This window comes from Chenopodium album, chromosome 17, assembly GCF_948465745.1.
Source record: "Chenopodium album chromosome 17, dcCheAlbu1.1, whole genome shotgun sequence".
Taxonomy (NCBI): domain Eukaryota; kingdom Viridiplantae; phylum Streptophyta; class Magnoliopsida; order Caryophyllales; family Amaranthaceae; genus Chenopodium; species Chenopodium album.
This window is the reverse complement of record NC_137850.1, coordinates 47210364-47230854: the sequence shown is the minus strand read 5'-3', so window position 1 is coordinate 47230854 and position 20491 is coordinate 47210364. Positions and strand designations below refer to the sequence as shown.

At 35.2% G+C, this 20491-nt stretch overlaps 1 protein-coding gene across 1 annotated transcript; it reads left to right on the top strand.

The window, feature by feature from the left end:
- The first annotated feature begins 431 nt into the window (after nucleotides 1-431).
- On the top strand, nucleotides 432-13957 carry LOC145589956 (brefeldin A-inhibited guanine nucleotide-exchange protein 1-like). Its single transcript, XM_081646673.1, has 11 exons — nucleotides 432-1769; nucleotides 2697-3014; nucleotides 4677-5013; nucleotides 7053-7475; nucleotides 7678-7970; nucleotides 9079-9352; nucleotides 9797-10299; nucleotides 10598-10919; nucleotides 11155-11515; nucleotides 11924-12597; nucleotides 13129-13957. The coding sequence occupies exons 1-11, from the start codon at nucleotides 616-618 to the stop codon at nucleotides 13741-13743; spliced, it is 5274 nt and encodes a 1757-aa protein (XP_081502799.1). The 5' UTR covers nucleotides 432-615; the 3' UTR covers nucleotides 13744-13957.
- Nucleotides 13958-20491: the final 6534 nt, after the last annotated feature.

Genomic DNA, 20491 nt, shown 5'->3' with positions numbered 1-20491 from the left:
AACCACGTCGCGGCAACGGACAAGAGGGTGGGGCGAAGGCGCGGCAGGGAGGCGGTACAAAGAAACGACGGCAGGCCGGCCTCATGGTCGGAGAAGAACAACGGCGGCGGACGAAGGAGCGGTGCGGCGCAAGATGAAAGGCTGAAAACACGAAAAACCATAACGGAAAAAGAAATAAACAAGCTAAAAGGGTAGATCGGAGGCTCGCCGACGCTGTGGCGTGGGCGGTGAGCCATATGCCCGCCGGCGAGCCTCATGGCCGGAGAAGAAGAAGAGGGGCGGCGGTTATGGGAGAGATAGAGAGAGAGGATTTTTAGAGAGAGAGTGTGTATATTTGAATTAATGCTTGCTTAGCTTAATAACATAACATAACTCCAATATTAAGAAATTAAATTAAATACCACGTGTCTGCTAAAATCTTCCCCATTTTCTCTTCAGACCCAACACCAACAAACTTCCTTCCTTCCTCTTCTTCTACCTTTCGATCATCTTTTCAGTATTACTTCACATTGTCTTCACCTTCAACAAAACTCTCATATTTTCTCTTTCCTCCTCCATTAATGGCGATCTTCATCTCAGATCTCTGATTTCTCACTTTCTCTCTCCTCTTCATCAATGGCGTCGTCTCAATCTCTCGGCGGTTCAACTCGCTGCGGCAAAATCCTCGGTCCATCCTTCGACAAAATCATCAAGAATGTCGCATGGAGGAAGCATACAAACCTTGTCGCCGCTTGTAAATCCGCCATTGATAAGCTTGAAACCCTAACTGAACAACCTTCTCTTTCTCTCTCTTCTCCGATCCCTACATTATCGCCTTCCGACGCCGACGCTTTTCTCTCTCCTCTTCTCCTCGCGCTTGACACCGGTTCTCCGAAGATCATCGATCCTGCTCTCGACGCTCTTTTTCGCCTCTTCTCGAACAATCTTCTAAGGTTTGAGCTCGATCGTTCTTCCGATGATAACAGCAATTCGCTCGTTTTTCAGCTGATTGAATCGATTTGTAAGTGTTGTGGTTTGGGAGATGAGCTGGTTCAGTTTTGTGTGATGAAGGTGCTGTTATCGGCGATTCGATCTCCGTTTGTTGAGTTTAGAGGTGATTATCTTAACCACATTGTTAAAACTTGTTATAATGTTTATTTAGGGGGTTTGAATGGAACTAATCAGATCTGTGCTAAGGCTGTTTTAGCTCAAATTGTGTTAATTGTATTCGCTCGTGTTGAAGAGGATTCTATGTTTGTTAGTAGGTTTAAGACGATTACAGTTTCGGAGTTGCTTGAATTTACTGATAGGAATTTGAGTGAAGGAAATTCGGCTCAATTAGTTCAGAATGTAATTAATGAGGTTATGGATTGTAATGGGGGGTTTGAAGATTATAATCGACCTACCGAAAACTCCCAGAATGGAGATGTGAATGTGGATGGGATTGAGGATAAGGATGGTGGTGATGATTCAGGGGCGAAACCGGAGGAAAATAACGAAGCAGGGGCGAAAGTGGAGGAGAATACTGAAGCAGGGGCGAAAATGGAGGAAAATAGTGATGAGGGGAAACCAGTAGTGAAAAGTGAAGGACTGGGAGGATCAGGGGAAAGGGAGAGTTTGCTTAGAGAGGATGGTTTTATGCTGTTTAAGAACTTGTGTAAATTGTCTATGAAGTTCTCTTCACAGGAGCATTCTGATGATGAGATTCTACTAAGGGGGAAAATCCTATCTTTGGAATTGTTGAAGGTGATTATGGATAATAGCGGTCTTGTTTGGTGCTCGAATGAGAGGTAACTTTTTCTTCTTTTACTCCCTGTTTTAATGTTGCTGTTGTTGAATTTATCATTAGATAGTTTATGAAGTTTTCATGCCCGGTTCAATAGCTGCTGTACAATATAATGACATTGGCACGGTACATTCAAAATATATGAAAGAATATTTAGGTGCACTGTTGTGATAAATGAAGAGAAGCTCTTTTGAAAGTACCTAATACTGGTCTGGTAGTTGCTCTTTTAAAAGAACCTAATGCTGGTCTTGTATATATCCCTTACGTAAGATGAAACACATACAAAAGCCTTATCTCACCAACAAATACTCCAGATTTCTTACATATACAAAAGATTTGCACCAGATTTCTTACACCAGAAATTTGTATAAGGTATATACAATTTACACATACAAAAGAACCTAATACTGGTCTTGTATATATACTTTATGTAAGATGAAACACATACAAAAGCAAATCTTGATATATTTGGATTCAGTTTATCCTAATTTAGGCTACAAGACTGGTTAATATTTGCGGAGTGCAACTATTGTAATTGAATATTTAGCAATATCAATGGGGAAGAATTTCCTACACTTGAGATTCCCCCACCCCCACCCCCCACCCCCCCCCCCCCCCCCCCCCCCCCCCCCCCCCCCCGTGCCTGAGGGTTGGAGAGGGAAAGTTAGTGAGGAAACTAAGTGAACTTAGGTCTGGGAAAGAATGGATTTCACGAGTAAGCTCTGGTATATTGGCTCTCAATGCCCTGGGCCTTACAGACAGACCACTTACTCACTCTCAGGACCACAGACCACCTACAGACAGCTTTCTGTGAAGCTGCTTCCTAGTGTATTTGTTTTTCACTTGCCTTCATCAATTGTTGTGTCAGTGATACAGATTATAAATGTTCCCGTCTGAATATTATTGAAATTGTCTGTGCTCTTTCTTGCAGCTTCCTGAACATCATCAAACAGTTTCTCTGTTTGTCATTGCTGAAGAACAGTGCATTGTCAGTGATGACCATCTTCCAGCTTCTGTGCTCAATTTTTATGAGCTTGCTTTCAAAATTCAGATCAGGGTTGAAATCTGAGATTGGAATCTTCTTTCCAATGCTTATCCTTCGTGTCCTGGAAAATATAACTCAGCCTCGTTTTATTCAGAAAATGACTGTCCTTAACCTACTAGAGAAGATTTCTCAAGATCCACAGCTAATTATTGATATTTTTGTCAACTACGATTGTGACCTGGATGCTCCAAACATTTACGAGAGGTACTTCTGATGTCTAATTCTTTGTTTAGGTTTCAAGTAGAAAAAAAGGTGTGTAAAGTTTGCTTGTCTGGGAGTTATCTGTTTCCTTTTCATTGCAGATCTATTCTCTATCGTCTTTTGCATTGTTGAAATTGAATTATTTTGCTAGATTGTTATTATTCTATGTCGTATGAACTTTTGCTATTAATTTGCAGTTTTTGCATCTCTCTGATCCATATCTGCTGTTGTGCTGAGACTGCTGACTCATTAGTAAATGACTTTTTCTAATGGCATGCATGATGGTGTTGAAATTTATGCAGAAAAAAGAATACTCATGAATGTAAACTGTGATAAATTGTGTCATTGTGGCAAATTTGACAGATTAAGTAGTTTTATAGAATGATGAGAGGATTTAATCCAAGATTTCTTCACACGAGCATATGTATTTATAGTGTTTGATGATGTAGTGGTTTGTTATATGGAAGTGTTTACAGTATTTTGATGTCAATTAGGATGACATATTGATGAAGCATGATGATATCTTCTGTTTATCTGTTAATTCACTTTAGAAGTATATGTAATTGTGAAGCTGTGGACCTGTGGTATATCTTTGACAAACTTGCATACTTTCATGGTTAATGGTTTGGAATATATTTTGGTTCGCATCTGTTATGATTTGTGAGAGTGTGTGCTAACTATGATTTTCTTTTAACCAGAGATGTCATTGGTTTTCTGCCTTGATTATTAAAAAAAATCTTGACCTCATATAACATGTGCTCCGCATAATTTTCTGTGAAATAGTAGATATTTCTGCTACACCTGATCCTTCTACAATAGGTGAGACCACGAGAGCTTTACTAGAGACATTTGATCCACGGTCTGTTTTGAGCAGGAATTGCCATGGTAGTGGCAAGATCAAAAAGTAGTAATTGAACCAAAGGTTGTTTGGATGAAGATTGAAAAATGCAGTGCATTAGATTAGTCTATTTGTTGGTGAGATAAGACCAAATAAATTAATATATTTGTTTTCAGTATTGAAGCATTCTGTTTATCTGTTTAGTCACTTTAGTAGTATATGTAAATGTGAAGTGGTATTTCTTTGACGAACTTGTATACTTGCATGGTTAATGGTTGGTAATATATCTTGGTTCACATTTCTTATGATTTGTGAAAGTGTGTCCTAAATATGATTTTAACTGACCAGAGTTGTCACTGGTTTTCTGCCTTGATTATGATGTACTTATCAAAAAACCTTAACCTCATATAATATGTGCTCCACATAATTTTCTGTGAAATAGTAGATAATTTTGCTACACCTGATCCTTCTGCGATAGGCGGGAGCATTACTACACCTGAATCACGGTCTGTTTTGAGCAGGAATTGCCATTGTAGTGGCAAGATCAAAAAGTAGTAATTGAACCAGAGGTTGTTTGGATGAAGATTGAAAAGAGGCAATGCATTTAAGTGTTTTTGTTGGTGAGATAAGGCCTACTAATTTTTTTTTTTTTTAGTATTGATGAGTGACAGTATAGGAAGCTTATATATATTAGAACATATCTGCCCGTTGACTCCATACTTATCCTTCTCACCCCTTTTGCATTTTCGTGCCCATTTGTGATCTTTCATAATATGACAGATCTGAAAATCTATTTAAGCTCTTATAATTCCATCAGATGTTTGCAGGACGGTTAATGGCCTTTTGAAGACTGCTCTTGGTCCTGCACCTGGTTCTACTACACCTTTGTCTCCAGTTAAGGATCTAACTTTTCGAGTTGAATCCGTTAAATGCCTAGTTAGAATTGTCAAGTCGATGGGAGTATGGATGGACCAGCAACTGAAAATTGGGGAGACTTCTTTGTCGAATAGATCCTCTGTGATGACTGGCTCAGTAGACATGCATTCTGCCCTGAATGGAGAAGAGGGAATGATAGCTGATTATGAACTTCATCCAGAATCAAATACTGAGTCATCCGATGCTGCAACATTTGAGCAACGCCGAGCTTATAAACTTGAAATTCAGGTTTTTTTATTCCCTTATACTTTGGTTTTTCTAATAGTGCTATAATATTTATTCTGTATTGAACTTAGCATGCTTATCTAGAAAGATAAAAGAAGGCATTAATAATTGTTTATCTAGCCAACAATTGCTTGAGTATAAAATGTTGTAACATCACATAATTTCTTGAACAAAGAAAACTGTATGTTGTCTTATTATATGGCAGACTATCCTTTCATATCAAAGTCTAATCTAAATTTTAGCCGTTGAAAGTGATCGTCGTTAGTCATGCCTTTTTCTGACTTCCATTTGAGCTGTTTCCATCTTTACTGCTCAATCAAGGTCATGTCTTTTTGGACTACTGCTTGCTGCTTCACGTCTGTGGAGTCCAGATACGTAGAAAAGTTACATTAATGAACAGAGAGAACCTAGGATGAAGTGTAGTTGGATAGAATAGGTCAGGTTGGTTTCAAGGGTTTCACCTTTTCTTAGCGTGAAAGAGGGAATCTAATAATGTCCAATTAAAGAGCACAGGCCATCTTAATTAGGTTCAAAGTTGAAGTAACCTGGTGAGGCGAGTGATACTATCACAATATTATAATTATTATGAATTATCAATGTTATGAGAGTATTATTTTAAAAAAAGCTATGTCCTTAACCTTATAAACTAAACCTGTTCTATGGGAGTTTTGGGCTTAATATCGATATTTTAGCAACAAATCTAGAGTGTGTTTGGATTGAAAGAAATGGAGGGAAAGGAAGGGAAGGGAAGGGAAATGGAGGGATTGAATTTCTTTCATTTGGATAACAAATGAGGAAAGAAGGGAATTGGAGGGGAGAGAATGGAGGATTAAATTGTGAGAAATTGATCTCGCTTACAATGGAGAAATTTGGAAGGAAAACTCATTATTCTTCCCTCCCCTCCCTTTCCCTTCCTCCCATTCTTTTCCTTCCCTATTCTTTATCCAAACAAACTGCTAATGAATCGCATTGTAGTGCTTCGTGCGTTGATCTAGCATCTTTTTTGGAAAGGGAGTGTTTGTGGGCTATATATTTCAAGGATAGGCTGGATTCAACCAACTTTATCCTAGTCTTATGCTTGCTGCAGTGGTTGTTAGTTCAGTAATCGTAAGTCATCTAAGATCAACCTGGACAGGAGATCAGCAATTCGAGTTTGTGTGACAATATTTTTTACATTCTCCTCTACTTTTCCTCTTCACACCATTTCCATGTTTCATTAGTCTACATCTTCCCCAAATTTTTTGGTGTTTTTTTGTAAATACTGGTATATCCCTTTTAGCCATGTTGATTCCTGGCCCATTCATCAAATTAGTTTCCACGATTTTTTTAAAAAAAAATATTATAATAAAATAAAAATGTGATTTCTACAAAATTTAATTTTAGCAGCTCCTTTATTTTTTCAAAGAAAAGGGGGAATTGATCTCCATCAATTAGAACTTTGTGATGTCTACATGATTTAATTGGCTCAGGCATGAAACCACCCATTTTCTATACCCAATAACAAAAAAAAATAAAATAATAATGTTTAATTCTACTCCAACAACTGCTCAAAGTCTTTCATACTTCTGATATTAGTGATGTTAATGTAGAAAATGGGCAGCGTTTGTGTTGTATTCCTTACAATACCTTGTTCAAGTTTACAGTTTTAAACGACCCAAAGCACATGTCAAAAGATCTTTTTTCTTAATAAAGTAACTTATGTTTTAGTGCCCCTTTTTTTTTATATATATATTTATTGGTTGGAGTTTCGTGCTACCTTATTTGAAATCCTGGATCTGCTTCTGTCCAATGACCCTTTTTTTGGACCAAATCTTATACATCTTCACGAGATAGTTGAGTGTGTTACTAGGATACATAACTGTCTTTCAATAGTACCTGTATCTGAGTTACATAGCTTGTGCACTAACAAGTTCCGAGTGTATCACGCTGATCATAATTTGTGGTTTCCATCCAAAAGTAATGGACTTGTTTTCCTTTTGATACTAAGAATTGTTAATCTTATAGCTCTATTTTTTATTGACTACTCTCCTTTCCATGTGCAGAAAGGCATCACATTGTTTAACAGGAAGCCTTCCAAAGGTGTTGATTTTCTAATCAACACCAGAAAAGCTGGTGGTTCCCCTGAAGACGTAGCCTCTTTTCTGAAGAATACTTCTGGACTGAATCCAACTGTTATTGGGGACTACTTGGGAGAACGAGAGGATTTTCCATTGAAAGTTATGCATGCTTATGTTGATGGGTTCAATTTTGAAAAAATGGATTTTGGTGAAGCTATTCGATATTTTCTGCGGGGTTTCAGATTGCCTGGAGAGGCTCAAAAGATAGATCGGATCATGGAGAAGTTTGCTGAGCGCTACTGTAAATGCAATCCGAACTCATTTAAAAGTGCAGATACAGCTTATGTCCTTGCTTATTCTGTTATTTTGCTTAACACCGATGCTCACAATAACATGGTCAAAGATAAGGTGAGCTTTGTGTTTGAAATGTATGTTTTCTATTTGATATAAGGAGACTAATCTGCCTTTAATCTATCTGTGGGTCATGTTTGGTAATTCTTGAATAGTCCTCAATCCTCATCCCTTTATTCATATAATTTAATCTGGCACCACCAAATCTATTTTTTGTAACTGTTTTTTTTTTTTTTTTTTTTGACAAAATATTCTTCAGATGACAAAAGCTGATTTTCTTCGGAACAATCGTGGAATTGATGATGGCAAGGACTTGCCTGAAGAGTATCTAGGTGCTATATATGATCAAATTGTGAAAAATGAAATCAAAATGAATGCTGAAACGTCTCAACCACAGAGCAAGCAGGTCAATGGGTTGAACAGGTTGTTGGGCTTGGATGGTATACTGAACTTGGTCATGGGGAAGCAGCCTGAAGAAAAGCCGTTGGGTACTAATGGCCTTCTTATCAAGAATATCCAGGAGCAGTTTAAGGCAAAGTCTGGAAAATCAGAGTAAGTCCCATGTTATGTAGCTTTTTCCTAAAAATATTAATGTTCTACATACTTACTACCTCTATTGTAAAGAATTACGCCCCTTTTTATTGCTAGATGCCTAAAAAGCAGCAGATTTGAATGGATTGAGGTCATGATAAATGTTTGTGTCTCGTAGCATCATGAAAGCTGCAAATTTTAAAGCAACTCTTGAAATAGCCTAACAATTTTGCTCACATATTGCTCAAGTGAATGTAATCTTTTTATCATAGTTGGAGGAAGGAGATACATAGTGCCTTTCAATTGGCAGTCACATGAAAGGCTAATCATTCCCACATATGTAGTGCCATGAAGTGGCATTTACTTGATGGTCTCCATTCACATTACTCGTTTTAAGGAATGGTTGAGTTTTGAACAAAACATCTCATCCATGCAGTTTGATGATATATGTATAACCACCAACTCACCAAGATTAATGAGAATTTGTTAATTTTCATAACAGATTCACTATGTACAAGGGGCTAAATTTATTTATCTTTCTGAATTGAGCATTGAGGATAATGCATCCGTGATACGACAGTGATCACAGTGTTGACCACCCCTTCCTTGGTCCCCTCTCCTCCCTACCATCACTACCATTGCTTAGTTACCCCAAGACCACAAGCCATCTCTGTCCTGATAAATATGTAGTACACAACATTTGATGGCAATTGGGGCAAATCATCACCACCATCTCTTGCTTAGCCTCCACCTTCACGCACACACATCATCATCTCTCCAGCATGAATGTGTACACTGAACCTATGCATTACAGAAATATTAACTTCCATCAAAAGTTTTATATAGAAACTTGCATTATATGGGTTAATCACTAGTGATTTTTTATAGCCTTTCACATGTTTACTGGTGTTGTATTTTGACAGCAGGCAAGGCACGTAGCAAATACCTAGTATTAATCGATTATTTTTTATTAATAAAACTAGTTTGAGTTTTCATTAATCAAGTAAAGTGTGGTTTGTTTGTGTGTGTGTCCAGTAAATTATCACAAATTAAAAGCAATTTTGCATATTGTATCTTATCCTGTATCAAAAAAGGTGTTAGTGTTAAAGGAAACATTGCTTTGTTGCAGGTCTGTTTTTTATGCAGTTTCGGATGTTTCAATATTGAGGTTTATGGTAGAAGTTTGTTGGGGTCCTATGCTTGCTGCATTTAGTATGACACTTGATCAGAGTGATGACAAGTTAGCTACTTCAGAATGTTTGCAAGGCTTCCGATATGCTGTACATGTAACCGCAGTCCTAAGTATGCAGACCCAAAGAGATGCTTTTGTGACTTCTCTGGCCAAATTCACTTATCTTCACTGTGCAGCAGATATGAAGCAAAAAAATATTGATGCTATGAAGGTAAACCTTTTAAAGTTATTCAGGAGAAGTAACCATCATTTTTAATGTGAAAAGCTGCTTAGCTAGTTAATGGTGTTGTTCATGCGAACTAAAAAAACTTATGCAAAAACAAATTAACAGAACGTATCTTAATGGAGTTATGCTGTCTATTTAGCTGTGGTACATACTTTCATTAATCAGTGATAATATTTATACTACGCGTTAATATAATAATGTGAAGCGTTCAAGAACATATCCAAAACTGTATGCAAAACATTAGTTTCTGCTTTCTTTTTATGTAGTAACACCAGGAATCGGTTAAGCACAACAATATTGAAAAGAAGCCTCTCTGAGCACTCTCATAGTGGACGTCAACTTTCTTTCTCGTGTGAACAACGTATTACATATATACATGTTTTACCTGCCTTTTTCCTTCTGATGACGTTGTGATACTTATTATTGCAGACCATAATGTCTATAGCTATTGAAGATGGGAATTACCTTCAAGAAGCATGGGAGCACATTCTAACATGCTTGTCTAGATTTGAACATTTGCAACTTTTGGGAGAAGGTGTTCCACCTGATGCATCATTCTTGAGCATGTCTAATGCTGAACCTGAACAGAAATCTCTTAAATCTAGTGAATTGGCTTCTCTAAAGAAAAAGGGAGCTCTTCAAAATCCAGCTGTGGCAGCTGTCGTTCGAGGTGGATCCTATGACAGCAGCGCACTTGGTGCTAACCACCCCAAACTGGTTACCTCCGAACAGGTCACTAACTTCATTTCAAATTTGCACTTGCTTGATCAAATAGGGAGCTATGAGTTGAACCACATATTTGCGCATAGCCAAAGGATGAACAGTGAGGCAATAGTGTCCTTTGTGAGAGCTCTTTGCAAAGTTTCAATGGCTGAGTTGCAGTCTCCAACTGATCCTCGTGTGTTCAGCCTCACTAAGATAGTTGAAATTGCGTAAGTCTACATTGCTCCTTAAATTTTCCATCAGAGTTTTCTTTTTGGGTTGAAATGTGTTGGTGTCCAGAAATCTTTATTTGTGCAGACCACATCTCAGGAGGTCCTTGAAGGTGTGTTGATGTCTAGAAATTTTGGCTATGACATTAGAGGCACCTTCGTTTTCCTTATCCACATGTTCTATGAAGTAGAGTATGGACCAATCCTAGTCCCAACAAGTGGTCGGTTCCACCTGTCATCATGGTTGCACAACCATGAGTTATTTGGACCAATCCTTAACAATGGGTTCTTTTTGCAGGCACTATAATATGAATCGCATCAGACTAGTGTGGTCTCGCATCTGGAATGTTCTTTCTGATTTCTTTGTGTCCGTTGGTCTGTCAGAAAATCTCTCAGTGGCAATTTTTGTCATGGATTCATTGAGGCAGCTTGCTATGAAATTCCTTGAGCGTGAGGAGTTGGCAAATTACAATTTCCAAAATGAATTTTTGAGGCCTTTTGTCATTGTAATGCAAAAGAGTAGCTCTGCTGAAATTAGGGAGCTAATAGTCCGTTGCATTTCTCAGATGGTCCTTAGCCGTGTCAGTAATGTGAAATCTGGATGGAAAAGTGTATTTATGGTAATTTCCTGGGTTATTCCATTTTCTATCTCGTATTATCTTATGATTACTAGTCTGGCAAAATTGTTCATGTATGTTATTAAGTAAACTTTATCTGTATATGATTCAACCACACCAACCCACCCAAGCCCTCACCCCTAAAAAAAGGAAGAAAAGAAACGATCTTATGACCATTTTGGTTTGGGTAGACTATCTATATGCAGTTGTTTGTTGCTAAATGTTTTTCTTTTCTTAGGTTTTCACAACTGCTGCTGCTGATGAACGGAAGAGCATAGTGTTGCTGGCCTTTGAGACTATGGAAAAAATTGTTCGGGAATATTTCCCTCACATAACTGAAACTGAGTCTACAACTTTCACAGATTGTGTTAAATGCCTCATAACCTTCACGAAAAGCAAGTTTGATAGTGATGTTAGCTTCAATGCCATTGCATTTCTTCGATTTTGTGCTCTTAAGCTTGCAGAAGGGGGATTGTTTTGCAACGAGGATAGCCAAGATGCCAATTCATATGATTTAAGTGACAGTGGGAAGACCTTTGATAGGCAACCTTTTACTAGTAAAGATGAAAATATTTCCTTTTGGATGCCTTTGCTTACAGGTAAATACGTTGTTTTATCTTTTAAACACGGTTTGTTATCTCTTGATGGGATTCAATCTTGTTCTTAAATCTTGCCTGCTTATATTTTGAACAAGTATAGTTCATACTGTCAAATTTAGATATATTGTTATTTCCTAGTTGCTTCTGCCATAAATTTCTCAGTTTGTTATTTAACCCCTTAAGCTTTGTTCTTTTCATCTTAAGAAAATAATCAGGTTTAAAATAAGTTAAATCCAAGGTCATTTCACAACTGAAATAACTTCTGATAAATTATAATATGTTCAAAAAGGTGTATGAAAAAAATGAAGCCTAAAGTAGGATGACAAGCTAGTACTGGACAAAACTTTAAGCTTTATGTAATTATACATTAATGATCAATCTCTGTTTTTTGTTATAAATAAACTCAAGGTTTATCAAGATTGACATCTGATCCAAGACCAGTCATCAGAAAGAGCTCTGTTGAAGTCCTATTTAACATCCTCATGGATCATGGCAGCCTTTTTTCACGTCCATTTTGGAGTGCTATCTTCAAATTTGTTGTTTTCCCTATCCTCAGCTGTAAAGATGATACAGATGAAACTGAGGTGAATGACGATAAGTCACTCCAAACTACGAAAGACTCTTCTCATGGTACTCAATGGGACTCTGAAACTTCTTCAGTGGCAGCACAGCGCCTTGTTGATCTTTTTGTTACATTCTTCGGTGTCTTGAGATCTCAACTACCTAATGCTGTTACTGTACTGGCTGATTTCATCAAGAGCCCAGGTCCTGGTCCAGCTAAAATTGGGATAGCTGCATTGGTACGTTTAACCAGTGAATTAGGAACCAGGCTCTCTGAAGATGATTGGAGAGGCATGTTAATGGCTATAAAAGATGCGGCTGCTTCAACTCTTCCTGGATTTTTAAGGGTCTTAAGGACTATGGATAACATAAATATTCCTGATGCCATGCAATCCTATCATGGTCTCGATTCTGACAATGAAATATCTAACAATGATCTGGAGGATGACGACCTGCAAACTGCTGCATATGTGGTTTCAAGAATGAAAGGTCATATTGCAGTTCAGTTGGTCATCATACAGGTTTTTTTTTCCCTCTCTCTTTTACCACTTATATATTTGTTGACTTTTCTTCTTTTTGGAAGCATAAATGCATTGCTTGTTGTCTTTCTGGGTGTCAAATTGTCAATGGGTTAATAAATGGCTGTGGTCCTCCTGTTGGGGGGAAGAAGCCTTGCTTATTTCTACCTCTCCTCATTGGGCATTTCATGTTCACTAGCTAGCTGCCTGCAAGGCATTGACATACAATGTTCATGTTCGAGTTCTAGAGGATTGATGGTTTTTAGCTTTTAACATTCTTCCCACTTAGTTAAACTGATGTTCCTGTTTAATTAATTCTACAAATACAGTAAAAAAGATTGAACCCATTCTGTCAAATGTGGACTGTCTTCAAATCTGTAGTCTCCTGTATTGGATTTGTGACTTCATTAGAGGGAGAAATGGCAGATGGTTGCCAACAAGTCGTTGAACTTGCCTTTTTTTTTTTTTTAAACTAAACAAATATAAAATTGAAAGCCTGCTATTGCAACCCACTAATTTGCTTTTCTATTGCAGCTTGTGACTGATCTTTATAAGACTCATCATGATGGTCTCTCAGAAGCTAATCTCAAGATACTTCTTGAACTTTTTTCCATGATTTCATCTCATGCGAACCAACTAAGCTCTGAAGGTATCATACTGAGGAAGCTTCAGACTGTGTGCAATATGCTAGAGCTCACTGACCCACCTGTGGTTCATTTTGAAAATGAGTCTTACCAGAGTTATCTAGAATTTCTTAATGACTTAGTTTTGGAAAGACCAACAACTACTCCAAAAGATATCGACTTGGAAGCACAGCTTGTAGCCGTTTGTGAAAAAATATTAGAGATGTATGTGGAGTGTGCTGGGACTCACTCCAGCAAGCAAAAGCCTGCAGATGAGCCCAAGGCACATTGGATCCTTCCATTGCTTTCAGCAAAAAAGGAAGAACTTGCAGCACGGAGTACTTTGCTTTTATCAGCATTACGCACATTGACTCGGTTGGAGAAAGATTCGTTTAGAAGGTACATTTCACGTATATTTCCCTTGTTGGTTGGTCTTGTGAAAAGTGAACACAGCTCAAGAGAAGTATTACCTATTTTGAGTGACATGTTTCAAACTTGTATAGGACCAATAATTGTTGAGTCATAATTTAGAATTTTTTTGGTATAAATGAGTCCGCCCAACGCCCACCCCATCATAACACCCCTAAGGTCCCTGTCCGGGACTTCTTTCACCACCACCGTCTTATGATAGCTTAAAGGTCACCAATACCAAAATTTTGTACCTAAATAGATTTTGTAGAATGTGTTACAGATGTAAAAGCGAACATTTTAGAGTCTAAATATTAGCCAGAATTTGTCCATGAACTTGTGATGCTTGTGAATTTTAACAATTGCCTCGTTTCTTCCATTACTAAGTGTATTCTTGAACTCCCTGTCATTTGTTTTGAACTTTAATTGATTGAACTGTAGAGCTGGCTACATATGCATAGAGATTTTCTTTTGATTCTTTTTCGTTCTTGATTGTACTCTACTATGTTGTGCCATCAAAGACTAGTTGTTAGATGATGGCTTTATCCCAAACATGATCCCAACTTCCCCAGTGCTGGCAACTATGGCTATTATGCCATTTTCGTCGTACTTATCTCCAGGTTGCTGAGTTGCCTTGTAACAATACTGACAGCTCAAACACACATGAAAATTCGATCTTTGAAATAATTGAAATGAGTAATTGTGCAAGTACTTTTCCCAAGTTCATATGGCCCCTTGATTATGGTTGAAACCGATGTTATGAGTTATCAGCTGCTTTAATCATTTTGTCTTTGTTTTATAACTACAATCCAAATGGCATATACTAGCTATAACTAGAACCTTAATAACATTAAAATATGACACTGTTCGTCCCACTGCTTGCTGTCTATGCTCTACATTAGACCTTTGTCATACCATACCGCCATTGCAGCGATTTGATTTTTTGTACTGCTTAACATACTTTACTTTGATTGTCTTTGACGATTTATATTAACTTCGTAGAACTTTTATTTATAAATGATGAAAGATATAATCGTCAAAGTAATATGTTATCAATTGTAAAATTTTAAAACGTTACAACTAAAATACTAGTAGAATTTGTTTCAAAAAAATTACTAGTAGAATAGATGAAGTATTATAGAACTAATATCAGAATTCCAATCATTTTTCTAGCGTTTTTTGTCTCTCACTCTTTCAACATATTAATGCTTGAGAATCATTGAAGGAGCATGTTTACCCCACTAATTACTTTTAGATGGGCAATTTGTGGTAGAGGAAGTATTAAATACTGTTTCGGATCAACATATACAACTAATATTTCAACGATGTATCTAGGTTATAGACTTATAGTTGCACATCTTTATTCTGTTTTTTTTGTTCTATCATCCTATTCAAATCATAATCAAAAACGTTTTTGTTCCGAAATAATATTTTCATTAAACAGATCACTTTTTAAATTTAATACAGGATTACGAGAAGGTACTTTTTATTAATGTTTTCAAAAGGATGGCAACATTAGGTTGGTAACTTGATGTAGTGATTAGTTAAGAATGGTTATGTAAACTAAAACATTAGGTTGTAAATTAAAAACTCAAAAAGGATTTAAACCTTCTTATAACGGCATCACATATGGGAGAGAGAGGGTTCAAATATACGAGTATATAGACTATATCATGCACAACCCTTAAATCTTCGTCGCTATGTCAAGATCTCACTAGTTCTCATACTCAAGTTTTGAAATTACGAGAGTATAATATAAGAAAAACTCTCAATTAAAACTCCCAAATTATTTTAAAAAAACTTACCAAAGGAATCATTCAGTTTACCTTTACTGTATTTCAATTCAATTTGGAATTTACTATATGATGCTACCGTCCAAGCACAGCACATGTAGTCGATGCAGACCAAAAATCAAAGACTGTAACATAACACAGGTTACGACTTACGACACATTACTACTTATTTGAAGATCTACTAGTTGCACCGGACACTTGGCTGTTAGTCATTAACATTTCTCTGCCTACAGATCCAAGATTCCCTCAATTATAATATCTAGATTCTCTAGATCATGTTGAGTTCAACTATCATTTTTAAGTAGCTTAATTATAAGTTTAAATTAGTATAACATTTTCTAATAGCCATCATTAAGCATATTTCATATTTGACCTAAAATTCGCTCATTGAGCGCTCTTAAGTAAACGCTATATTTCTTATATAAAGTACTCCCTCCATTTTATAATTAGAAGCCTATTTATAACATTTATTACTCACATAATAAAGAGAAATAGACTTCTAATTATGAAAAGGAGGGAGTATATAATTCCAAGGTTTTTATTTCGCAACCTTAGGACTTAATTAACTAACATAAACAACTCTAATTTCTTAAAAAGAAAAATATCAATAACTTTAATAATAATAATAAAATAGTGAGAAATTACCATTAAAAGTAATGTGGAATTATGAATGTAAACTATTATAGTTAGTTAAAGTCTTGTACATCAGTGCATGGATAATATTCAATACCTGATATCAAATCCTATTTATTGAGAATACTAAAAAAGTAGTGTGACATCTAGCATCCTAGGGCAATAACAAGGAGCTACTCCTTGTAGCATAGGTGTCGTGATGTGCCACGCCGCTAATTTTTATATCTAAGTATAAATTTTAATTAATGTCAAGTATAATGTATTCTACTACGTGATTATTACTGGTCGTTGGCATTAAACCTACATTTGGACCTTCTATAATTAATTCTATTAAAAAATGGGTTAGAATTGGGACCTTGATGATCTACTCATAACCTAATAGATACGTAGTATATTCTAATTCAAATGTATGATAATAGAAGCATATCGCATCAAATCACTCCATGTACTCTATCGCTCCCTTAATCTATCATCCATAAATTTGATCGGTCATAATCAAACACTTACCATATTTTAAATTGTCAAATGTTAGTATTGATGTAAAATTTATCATATATTAATATCTATATTCTTCATATGGCAAGGAGGTTGAGGTATACCGCGAAATTATAACATTATGTTTAATTAATACAGTAGTTTTTAATTAATTTAGTTAAGTCTTAAGAGCAACTTCAATGGTAAGCTAATTGTTAAATTAGCTTGTCATACCACATATGATTTCAAGCTAACTTTCTTTATAGCTATTTTGTGCCTCAATGGTTAGCTACTACCTTGCTAATTAAATAAGCTTGATTTTCTCAATTAGCCATAGAAATTTAATTATTTTTATATATTAATCTCCAATAATTTTGGAAACTTTTTTATCAAACAAATTAGCTTGTCGGCCAAGCTAATTGTATTTTTTAGCTCCAATGGTCAAGCAAGTAGTTAGAGACTTTTGAAAATTGCAAACAAGTTCTTAACAACAACTATTGGAATTGCTTTAATTCACTAAGACATTGCAAATTACAAATGAAGGAGAGGATTCGATCTATTCGTGTAACTTATATCATAAAATACATAGTATTGTCATTAATTGATAGCGTGTTGAATAATTGGTATTCCGTATATGTTTCCAAGAATATCTCAACCACGTATTATTTCCAAACATTTCTCGACCACGTAAAACATGAAACTTGAGATATCTTTCATGTCATTTTTACAAAGTGGTATGCAGTCATGTACATGTCCAAATCAGTTCGAGGGCATTGAGGAAAACGTGAATCTTGTCACTAAACTACTAAGAATAATGGGAAATGGCATAAAAATCGTGAAAGATGTAATCGCACTGGTCAAAACTATAATTAGCAATCAATTTATTTATTTTTTTTTTATTTTTGAAAAAAGGACAATTGTGATTAGAAGCTCCAAATGAATTTTGATTTTCAGATAGAAATCGAGTAGACAGTATGTCATAATCAACACGCTAATTCGCTCATTGTTATTTCAGTACGAATTTACGGGATAATTACATCATAATAATATTTCGAATTTGATTGTCATAATTGAATACGTAGTATTAAACTTAATAGTGAATATAATGGAGTGTCAATTTAATTTGGCTGATGTCAAAAATAAAATTAAAATACAAAGGAAATCAAATAGACATCAAAAATCAATTGAAATATATGTGAAAACAACAAGTATTATTTATTATTATTATTATTATTGAAGAAAATCAACATTAAGATTTGAAACGCGATGCTGTAAAAGATACGATATAGAGAAAAAGGCCATAAGCTCAAATGTTAAGTCAATAATCCGCATAGATTTAGATAAAATGTTAAGAGGTAAAATAACAATGACAAGCATTTCGTTAATTAAAAAATTAGCTTAATTCCCCCTTAAAAAGAAAAACACATATTAGGTCAAATAAAGTGAGTAGTAGAACAACACATTTGACGCAAAATTGGTGGCAAGGTGGTATAGAAAGAGGTGCGGTGGTGGTGATGCAATTGGGGTCTATAGGATAATAGAGAAGGCAAGGAGGGAAAGGTAATGGTTGGGACAGGGAGCAAAGATAACTCGAGGTTTTACATGAATCGAGTTTGGCCGAGTTTTAGTTAATTTGAAGTTGCTTGAGCAAAAATTCTTATTCGAACTTTGCTCGTTAGAATTTGACTTATTTGAGCTTTGTTCACATACATGCTCTGTTGCATGCATTTCAAATTTGAGCTCAAGTTTGATTGAGTTTAAATCGAGCTAAATAAAATCAACAAGTCTCAAGTACCCGGTCATCTATTTAATTTACTTGGACAAATTTTCATGCGTAAATAATGAAAATAGATATTAAAGTAGATGCTAAAGTAGTTTTAAAACATCAATTACTATATCTAATTTGAACGATATTTAAATCAAGTTATAATTGAACATAAACAACCTATTACAACAAACTTAAACAAGATGTTTGATTCATGAACATTAAATGAATCAAACATGAAATTATGTTGTTCGAGTTTATTAACTCAAACTCAGCCTTAAAATTTTTGCTCCAAGACTGATCTCGTTCATTCACTACTCATGAGTAGTTCATGTAACATCAATTCATTTACATGCCGCCTAGCTAGCTAGATGATTGATCTACAACTGATATTCAAATCGTCGTTTATAATAATAGAGACTTTTTCTTAAGGGACTTTCTTCGATCCACACTCTCTAATAACTCTCTTATACTCATAAGATCGAAGAGCCAAGTTTATCTAAACTATAGGCAATCAAAATTGAACGTTACTCATAACTTTACAAGACTTGTTCTAAACACACTCTCTGACTCTGACTCTCATGCAACAATGCAAGTAGATTAGCAAGTGATGACTAGTAAGACAAAAATATTTGTACCATCTTGAATAATTGCAACAAAATTTTAGTCATTAATTGATATTTAGAGTTAATACAAATCTAATCTAATCTAATCCATTGTATTGGTTCCATTTTCCTTTAGTTTCTACTTTTAAGGGTTTATATAATATTTTTGTACTATATAAGTACTATTGATTCATACATATATTTTCGTCACTACTATTTGACTCTTCTTTAGTATAGTGATACCATTGCACTTTGTCAATCAAATTTCTAGCCTTCGCCACATGATTTGAATTTTGACCAACTTTTTCTTATGATAAATCATTAACTTTCATTAAATATCTAAGAAAAAGCCATCAATTTGTTTGGATGTTTGATTATTATGCACTATATTTTGGTGAACAAATTGGTGCGATTACGAATTTACAATGATGTTAATGGTGTGATTACTATACGATGATGTATGCTATATATAGAGTTTGATTTTTATGAATTTTCTAGTTCTACAAATAGAATTTTCTTATTCTACTAATATAAATTTTACTAAGTTTAGACACGACAATACGTACAAATTAGATATGAACAAATTTCCATCTAAATTTGTCTACATTTCCTTGTGTATGTCAATGTAGTGTATCTGTGTATGTGACTAAGCAAGTAAGAGCAAGTTTCTATGAGACATTTTTTAAAACCATATAGTACATTAAGAATAAATCAAAACTATACTTCGTGTTACTTTAGCCGCCTATTTTTAATTACAATATATTTTGAAATTAAATCCTGCGTGATACATTGAATTGCTATGTCGTTAATGATAGAATAAATTAATTAAATTGTGAAACTGTCTTATTCAAGATTTTGCTTTAATATTTCCGTGTATATATATTACATGTGTAGTTGAAAATATTTAAATAGGTAATTAAACATATCCGTAGCAGAACTTTTTTTTTTTTTTTTTTTTTGAATGTGAAATCCGGCAGAACTTTATTAAATGACAAATGGGACAAACAATCGCAAACAAACGAAGAACATCTCATGAAAATATAACGCTTGCATCATAAGGAGATTGATACATTGGGCAAATATACATAGTTGACTAATTAATACTCGTATGTACTCCGTAGCATATATTTGTGTTTATGTAATTATTATATGATTTGATGTGCATCATTTAATTACATAATTAATTGCTCCCTAAATCCTTAAGACGTGGTAAATCCGATATGATTATTAAGCCCAAAATATGGTGGTTAACCATTAATCAGCTTTGGCAGATATGTAATGAGTTGCTGAAAATGACACACTACTCTATAGACGTGTTTCTGATATTGATCAACTACAAAATCTACAAGAATATTTCCCGCCATATAATGTAAGCGTGTGGAACCATGTACTCCGTATACTTGTATTATTTATACGGAGTAATTTATAATTTTATTTATTATTGGGATATATAAATTTATGTGAATAATACATAATACTGTATTATATTTCGTAGTAAATAGTCTTCCTTTTGTCCACTAAAAATTGCATAAACATTACATATTAAGGATTTTAGGACACATTTAATTAAATATACATACAATAATGATATAGAGT

Coding starts and splice junctions, on each gene's coding strand:
- LOC145589956 (XM_081646673.1), top strand. CDS start 616: ATGGCGTCGTCTCAATCTCTCGGCGGTTCAACTCGCTGCGGCAAAATC. Junction 1,770..2,696: donor GTTTGGTGCTCGAATGAGAG/GTAACTTTTTCT, acceptor TCTTTCTTGCAG/CTTCCTGAACATCATCAAAC. Junction 5,014..7,052: donor CTTATAAACTTGAAATTCAG/GTTTTTTTATTC, acceptor TTCCATGTGCAG/AAAGGCATCACATTGTTTAA.